Source organism: Apodemus sylvaticus, chromosome 10 (genome assembly GCF_947179515.1).
Source record: "Apodemus sylvaticus chromosome 10, mApoSyl1.1, whole genome shotgun sequence".
NCBI classification, from domain to species: Eukaryota; Metazoa; Chordata; class Mammalia; order Rodentia; family Muridae; genus Apodemus; species Apodemus sylvaticus.
Genome location: NC_067481.1, coordinates 97505468 through 97514383, shown reverse-complemented (window position 1 = coordinate 97514383; position 8916 = coordinate 97505468). Strand labels below are relative to the sequence as shown.

Genomic DNA, 8916 nt, shown 5'->3' with positions numbered 1-8916 from the left:
GATGAGTCAGCTAGAGACTGAACCATGGAGGGTGGGTGGAGGGCTTTGGAATATGGGGTTTCTCCAGGTGCACCTTTAGACTTTGGGAGCCCAGCGTCACATAACAACATGGGGCCTACTGCTTAGAGATTAATCAGATTGTTAGCACAGTGACATTATAGGTTTGGAAAGTCACAGTGTGGGCATGTGGTGAAGCCATCCCTGGACTCTTCTGAAGCTATTAGCCTATGGGAGAAGAGGGTTTCTAATTGTTCTCATGTCTCAATCTGGGGGATGGAGATCTTTTACATCTAATATCTTTTTCTCAGAATCTCACTGAAATCTTACCCTGTGGCTTCTAAGTGCCAGACTGTGCTCCAAGGCCCCAGGAGCCATGCTACTGCTGCTGACCTTGGTGCTCCTTGCCAGTCCCACCTGCAGAGCCCAGAGTGAGTACCTGAGCCTCCTTTGTGGCCTTTACCTCCAGGGTCCTGTCCTAGCCATAAGGGCCTCTGAGGGAGGCAGTGGTCCTGATCGCTGTCCTAACGCCTCACTTTCAGATGTCCTGGGCAACAGTGTCGGCAGCTATTTCTACGTTCAAGGTGAAGATCAGGGGGAGCTTAGGGGCATGCGGATCTTTGTAACAGTAATAAACCTCATCAAAGGGTAAGTAGGACCCTCGTCCCTGGGTTTCCCTGCAGCACCCCCCAGTTGGGCCCACTTGCTGTGGCTTATCTAGAACCCTGACCTGAGCTAGTCTACTCAGAACTGGAGTGCCCAGACCTGACAGACCGGATAGTCCTCGGGGTCACAGGTGGAGAGGGACCTCCAACTTCCTTATTCACAAAGGATCAGAGAGGCTTGAAGCGTCCCCCTTCCAGGTGGTTCTGGTGGCTTTAGTGCCTCTTGGGAGTGACAGAGCTGCTCACATGTCTGAGAGATAGCCCTGTCTTCACAGGACACAAAATGTGAGTTCTCTCTGCCACTCTGCACCTTTGCTCTGCTCCAGAAAGGTAGATATTCCCTTGGGACAGGCCAGGTCTCGGCTGTCCTCCCCAGTGTCTGACTCTTGAGATCTGTTGTTCTCCTAGAGTCGCTAAGACCTTGTGTTACTATCGCCCAGCTTGGTAAATGCAAACACAGTCCCCAAAGATTAGTAGAATTTCAGAGGCACAATGAATATTCTTTTAGTGTGTCTTCTGGGCAATACTGAGGTCATTTTGATCCTTAAAAAATTCACTGTTGGGTGAGTAGGGGGAAGGCTCGGTGGACAAAGACTTTGCTGTGCGAATACAAGACCCTAAGTTTGGATCCCCGGAACCCATGTGAAAGCTGAGAGCAGTAGCACAGGACTGCACCCCCAAACTGTGGGAGCAGAACAGGGGGAGCCTGCACGGCCCACTGGCCAGAGTCTTACCCAAAAGGCAAGTCCAGATTCCCATGGAGAGACTCTGCCTAAAAACACGAGGGGCGTGCCTGGGAAAATGTTAGGCAACTGAAGAAGGAGCATCTGCTCTGCAGACATGAAGGCCTGGGTTCAGATTCCCAGAAGCCACACAAAAGGAGAAGCCCAGAAGGATGGAGGTGGCTGTCGCTGGGGTCAGCGACAGGGAGGTCATGGGAGTCCTGGCCAGCCAGTCTAGCTGTAACACAGAGCCTCCATTCAGTGAGAAACCCTGCCTCCAGGCAGTAGAGCAGGTAGCCACAGAGGAAGACACTCGGTGCCCAACTCTAGCCTCTACATGCTCACACACGCATCACAAACAGGCAGAGAGACACATGCAGAATACACCACACATACACACACACACACATATATACACACACACATACACACCACATGCGCACACCCATGTGGAGAATGATCAAGGAAGACACATATATACAAGGGCAAGCACACACACATGTATCATCTGCATACACAGTTCATATTGACAACATAGATACACTGCTTGTTATTTTATGTTACTGGGGGTTGAACCCACCACCTCCCACCTCCACTAAGAACTTGACACATGTCCGCCTACACACACACACACACACACACACACACACACAGAGTAAATAATAGATCAATGTCAAAAACGACCAAACCAACCATGTAACATGCGGTACAATGTACTGAAAATTACTCATGGTTATCTGAAACGCTAATTGCATTGGACATCCTTCCTGTATTCTCTTTCTGATTCGATAAATATCTTAATATGCAAACAAAGAAGCTGACATTAGGAGCAGTTCAGAAGATTTGGGGTGGTCATCATCACTTCTTTGCTTAGTAGAACAGCTCCCAGGGCTCCCCTGCTCTTCCCTGTTCCCCCCTGACTACACAAGGAGAGAAGAGCTATCTCTCTGGTCTCTGCTCAGGAGGTCCGTCTCAGGTATACTCATCTTCATTGTGGCTCCTGCCTCATTTGGCTGATAAGGTAGAGGGCTCTGGAAGGGAAGCCATGAGTTGGGCAGAGCCTGCAAAACATTCCAGCTCAGGGTGGGTGCAGGAGCAGACTAGCTGCCCTGGTACAGATGCCTGACCTGGGCCAGACTCCCTGAGGTCCTATGAGGAGGGTGTGTCTAGAAGAAGGATGCAGGCTGCCCTGTGAGAGCTGGGCACTTCTAGAGACTGACCTGTGAACCAGACACCAGAATAGGATGCAAATGTGAGAAAGAACTGGTGTCTCTGAGGTTGTGCTGACTTGATTTCTCTCTAGCATGCAGCTGCAGTTTGGCAATTACTGGAGTGAGGTCTATGGATCCCGGTCACCAAACTCTATAGAGTTCCTTCTGGAGGACGGAGAGCACGTGGTAAATGTGGGTGGCACCGCAAAGCTCTGCCTGACGTCCCTGAGCTTCACTACAAACAAGGGGCGTGTAGCTACCTTTGGTGTTAAAAGGGGCCGCTCATTCTATGACAGTGGAGGCTCAGACAAGCGTCTAGTGACTGTCAATGGTGTGAATGCAGCAGGCCTCTGCATCAAAGGGATGGGCTTCAAATGGGGAGATATCAATCATAAAGACAATGACCATGATGATGACGAGAAAGATAATGATGATGATGACAAAGATGGTGATGATGATGACAAAGCTGATGATGTTGACAATGATGATGATGATGAAAACAATGACAAAGATGGAGATGATGACAATGTTGATGATGATGAAGACAAAGACAAAGATGATGATGACAACGATAATGATGATGAAGACAAAGACAAAGATGATGATGACAAAGATGATGATGATGACGACAAAGATGATGATGATGAAGACAAAGACAAAGATGATGATGGCAAAGATGATGATGATGAAGACAAAGACAAAGATGATGATGACAATGGTGATGATGATGACAAAGATGATGATGACAAAGATGATGATGACAAAGATGATGATGACAATGGTGATGATGATGACAAAGATGATGATGACAAAGATGATGATGACAAAGATGATGATGACAAAGATGATGATGACAAAGATGATGATGACAAAGATGATGACAAAGATGATGATGATGATGACAAAGATGATGACAAAGATGATGATGATGATGAAGACAAAGACAAAGAAGATGATGACAAAGATGATAATGACAAAGATGATGATGATGATTACAAAGATGATGATGACAAAGATGATGATGAAGACAAAGATGATGATGATGAAAACAAAGACAAAGATGATGATGACAAAGATGATGATGATGACGATGATGATAACAAAGATGAGGATGATGATGGTGATGGTGATGATGACAACGATGACAAGGAAGATGAGAAAGAAGAGTAGCATGCTCAGAGCTCAGTCCTGCATCCCCACATTCCTCCACCTCCTCTCAGCCAAGCTCACCCACTGGAGGAACTAATATACCAGGAGACCCTGGGCTGGAGAAGGTGAAGTCCCCATACCCTTTATCTCTCTGTCTAATAAACCATGTGCATCTATGTGAGCCTGAGTGGTCCTCATTAACAAATAGGATTCCCCAAGAACCTCCTCTACCCCCACTCTTTGGGCCTATACCGCACGCTGAGTTAGGGTTAGCACAGAGACCCTTGGTCAAATTAGCAGGACCAAGATCCCCAGAATGAGGGCAGAATCAGCCACTGCCTGTCTCAAAGCAGCCCAGGGTCAGTGTGTGCTGGCCAAGCTGGCAGCAACTGGCTCTGCCGTGGTCCAGTCTAACTGTGTTTGAGCAGGTGGCATCTCCTCCTGCTCCTCTGCAGAGCCATCTGTTCTCGGGCCTCCTCCTCCTCTCCCTACTGTCCTGGTCACTCTCCTCCATTACTAGGCTGCCTGGAAGGTGTCCCCACCCAACTGGGGATTCAACCCAGGGCCTCATGCAGGCTAGACAAGTGCTCCACCACTGAGACACATTCTTAGCTTACATCTATCTATCTATCTATCTATCTATCTATCTATCTATCTATCTATCTATCTATCTATCTATCTGTCTGTCTGTCTGTCCATCCGTCCGTCCATCTGCCCGCCTGCCTGCCTATCTATGAGGCAGGCTCTCCCATAGCCCTCACTGGTCTACAAGGAAGAACAGCAGCCTGCTTAGCACAGAAAACAAGTTTCATCCATCCAGGCTCAGGCAATCCTCAGACACAGTGCTGGTCAGCAGCCTGGCGGCGGCGGCCACGGTCAGGAGAGGTCTCCAGCCAATCGCCATGGCTTCCTTTCTCCCTGCGCAGCAGCAGGACCACACTTGGAAGAGGTTTAGAAATGAGTCTCATGGACACTCCAATTTTGATTATAATATCTCTGACATCAAGTTGATGGGGACATATTTCAGGCCAATGAGTGTAAATTTCCAGTGCAGCTGTGACAGATGTGGCCCCTTTGTGAGAGGTGTAAGGCGGTGTTCGTATCAAGGGAAGGTCGCAGAAGAGGGTCACACAAATGAGAGGAACTTTCTTCTCCATCTCAGTTAAGTGTATCCCCTGACTGTCGTCCTCAGACTCCAGGCCACTGCAACCTTCGATCTGCATTTAAAATTCAATAAACTGGACAAGGCAGCACAGGTCTATAAGCCAAGCTACTTGAGAGACTGAGGCAGGAGGATTCAGAGCTCATAACCTCACTGAGCATCATAGTGAGGCCCTGCCTCAAATTGTTTTTAAACATTATAATTTTTGGCAGTTTAAAATGCTTAATTTTTATATTTTACGTGCATATGAGTGTTGTCTGGATTTAAGTATATCAGCTTCAATTTTTAAGGTTTTTTTTTTAAATGACAGAGAGAGGGACAGACAGACGGACAGACAGATAAAGAGAAGAGCCGGCTAGATGGCCCACTGGTTAGCAGAGCTCTGGCTGCTCCTGCAGAAGGCCTGGTGCGGCTGCAGCACCCACGTGGGGCGGCTCACAGCCTCTGCAGCTCCAACTCCGGGGCCTCTCACCCTCTTCTGGCACTAAGTGTGCTGTACACACACACATGCAGACAGAAGCTGTACACACACACATGCAGACAGAAGCTGTACACACACACATGCAGACAGAAGCTGTACACACACACACATGCAGACAGAAGCTGTACACACACACATGCAGACAGAAGCTGTACACACACACATGCAGACAGAAGCTGTACACACACACATGCAGACAGAAGCTGTACACACACACATGCAGACAGAAGCTCATCCACATTTTATAAGAAGAAAGAAAAGAGGCTGAGACAGCTGGGCATGCTGGCCCACGCCTGTGATGCTGGGATTTGGAAGAGGTAGGAAGGTTAGGAGCTCAAGGTTATTGTATCAGTCAGGGTACTCTAGAGCGGCAGAACTCACAGACCGCACCTCTCTTTCAGTACATACATGTAACGTGGGGATCTCTTAGAGTGACTTAGAGGCTGTGGAGCATCTCAGCCAACAATGGCATGAAAGAGAAAATCCCAGAATCCAGAAGTTGCTCGGTCCACGAGGTTGGATGTCTCAGTGGGTTTCCTTAGACACCGGAATCCCAAAGAAGTAGTAGCTACTGCCAGTGGAGGAATGGACTTGGACAAGGCGAGGGAAAGCAGGCAGAGGGCAGAAGCCTGCTTTCTCCATGTCTTTAAATAAGCTCTCATCAGACGATGTTCAACAGAGTAAAGGAGACACTTCATGACTCAAGATCTGGATTAAAAGTGTGTGTGTGTGTGTGTGTGTGTGTGTGTGTGTGTGTGTCTTTCTACCTCAAAGATCTGGACTAGAAGTGGATTCATCCACATCTCCGTGAACAAGAGTCCTCTCCCGGGCGTGCCCTCCTTTCCTGGATTGTAATTCATTCTAAAAGGAGTCAAGTTACACCTGAGAGTATCCAGCCCAGTTACCCTCAGCTAGCAAGTTTGAAAGTCAGTCTAGGTTACATAAGACTCTCAAAAAACAAACCAAGCAAAGGCAGGCAATATAGCTCAGTGGGGAGTATGTATCCAGTTTGCCCAACACCCTGGGTTTACTTCTCATTCTGAGAAAGATTTTTTTTTTTTAAAGATTTATTTATTGGGCTGGAGAGGTGGCTTAGCGGTTAAGAGCACTGAATGCTCTTCCAGAGGTCCTGAGTTCAATTCCCAGCAGCCACATGGTGGCTCACAACCATCTGCAATGAGATCCGACACCATCTTCTGGTGTTTGAAGACAGGGGCAGTGAACTCACATACATAAAATAAATTTTTAAAAAAGATTTATTTATTTATTTTATGTATGTGAGTACACTGTAGCTGTCTTCAGACACACCAGAAGAGGGCATCAGATCTCATTACGGATGATTGTCAGCCACCATGTGGTTGCTGGGATTTGAACTCATGACCTCTGGAAGAGCAGTCGGTGCTCTTAACCACTGAGCCATCTCACCAGCCCTGCTACAGAAGTTTTAAGCCTGAAATCCACAAACAAGTTGTCCTACCTATAAGGAGTAAGGGATAGGGGACTTCCTTAGGAACATGTCTTTGTGGTACATATACCCTGTTCCCATTGGTTGCATTTTTAAAAGGTGCTAAGGCATCTTGCCTAAAATTTATATCTCAACATTCTAAGCATGATGTCAGTTACTACATACATGTCTCTTTCTGCTTAGCAGGATGCCAGTTACCCAGAGATGTCTTGTGAACTTAAACTTGACATTTATTTGAAATGGAAGTTTATTCAAAGTGCTTTGAGTTTGCTTGCTTCTCACAGAATCTCCTGCCTGCAGGCTGGTGGGTGGCCGTGAGCAGGCATGACGTGGAAGGCAGTCTCCCTGGCTGCCTGGCTCTGCCCTTGCTGTGGCTATCCGTGCTTGGGATACCCTCCTCCCTGACTCAGCTGGTCGTGCTCAGAAGTCCAGTCCTCCGGGAAGCCTTTCTGACAGTCCCTTCCCTTCCCCTCAGTTCTAAGTAGGCGTCTGCACACACACCTTCCATGTTCTCCCATTGGTTGGTTCTTTAACTGGCCACTGAGGGGCAGATGGCCAAGCCAGCTTGTTGGACCTACCAGAGTATAGGCTTTGAGCCCAAACCCCTGGTGACAGTAGGAAAGAGTTGGAAGACTTAGTGTCTGGTTGCCATGCTCCACAGGTGTTTCTCTATTACTGCTTGGCTCCCTTTATCACTGGAAGTAAAATTAAGGGGTTTTTTGTTTTTGTTTTTGTTGTTGTTGTTGTTGTTTTGTGTAATAGTGTTTTATTGTGTAGCCTTGGTTTGGCCTGCAACTTACTTTGTAGGCTGGGTTGTCCTTGAATTCACAGAGATTTGCCTGTCTCTGTTTTCCAAGTGCTTGAATTAAAGGCCACCGTACCCAGCCATATACATATATTTACCCTTCTAATTTGCTTTCCTGTTGCTGTGATAAATATTGCGGCCAGAAGCAACTTGGACAAGAAATAGTTCATTTCATCTATGTTTTTCAGGGTTTTCTTTTTTTAAAATTTTTTAGATGTATTTGTTTATTTTATGTGAATATACACACTCTCTTCAGACACATCAAAAGAGGGCATCGATAGTTAGGAGTCACCATGTGGTTGCTGGGAATTAAACTCAGGACCTCTGGAAGAACAGTCAGTGCTCTTAACCACTGAGCCATCTCTCTAGTCCCTTTTTTCAGGTTTTCTAAAGGAACAGTATGAAACAGGAGCGCAGAATGCATGGCCATGGTATGATTGGATCTTGTCAAATTACCAAAATGCTTTTACCTCACTAGCTCCTCTTGCTCGCGTTAAGGGAGAAGAATTTTTTTCTTTATAATATATCTGCCGTTAGGAACGTTAAAAGAAGGGCAGTCAGACTTCTTAATATAACCATAAACTCACTTTTGCAAAACATAAGTTATTCCTTTCCCCCAGGCTCTCTCCCAGCCTGACCTTATATAGCCTACTCAGCCCCGTCTGCCAAGGGAGATAGCCAGCCGTTTCCTCATTGGTGAACTAAGTGAGTTCTTCATTAGCATGTAAGTGTGATAAGGAATACAGCACACTGCGCATGTACTAAAGTAATTTACTACCAGGGAGCTGCATGTGGCCAGCGCCACCTTGTAATAGAGATGAACAAAGGGTGGCTCACTACAAGTATGTGTTTATGTGTCTGTCTGTCTGACTCCTTCTCTACCTCGTGTGTGTGTGTGTGTGTGTGTGTGTTTATTGGTATGGTTATGGGTTGTGGTCTGGGTTGTCCAACAATAATGACTTTCTCCTGATAGAAAGGACAAGAATCTGGAAGTTGTTCAGTCTATGAAACTGAGTGTCTCAAAGTCTCAATCTGGAGCTGGAATCCAGAAGACTCCTAAAGGGTTCTAGTCTTCAATCTGTGTTGGAATTCCAAAGAAGTAAGTTCTTCTACCCATGGAGTAATGTCTCAGCCACAGGACAGATGAACCTGGCAGCAAGAGTTAGGGCAAGCAGGCAAAAAGCAACAGCTTCCTTCTTCCATGTTGTGTGAGCTGCTGCCGGAAGGGTGTGTCCCGGATTTAAGGAGGGTCTTCCCAC

General features: G+C 46.8%; 1 protein-coding gene across 1 annotated transcript; it reads left to right on the top strand.

Moving 5' to 3' along the window:
* Nucleotides 1–373: 373 nt before the first annotated feature.
* LOC127694492 (prostatic spermine-binding protein-like) lies at nt 374–3765 on the top strand. The gene is made up of 4 exons (XM_052195990.1): nt 374–428; nt 540–645; nt 2688–3043; nt 3425–3765. Exons 1-4 carry the CDS (start codon nt 374–376, stop codon nt 3763–3765), a joined length of 858 nt encoding a protein of 285 aa, XP_052051950.1.
* Nucleotides 3766–8916: the final 5151 nt, after the last annotated feature.

What these genes read in the sequence shown, in the direction of transcription:
- LOC127694492 (XM_052195990.1), top strand. Translation starts at nt 374, where the DNA reads ATGCTACTGCTGCTGACCTTGGTGCTCCTTGCCAGTCCCACCTGCAGA. An exon ending in GTAATAAACCTCATCAAAGG is followed by an intron (nt 646 to 2,687) that starts GTAAGTAGGACC and finishes ATTTCTCTCTAG; the next exon opens with CATGCAGCTGCAGTTTGGCA. An exon ending in TGATGATGATGACAAAGATG is followed by an intron (nt 3,044 to 3,424) that starts GTGATGATGATG and finishes ATGATGACAAAG; the next exon opens with ATGATGATGACAAAGATGAT.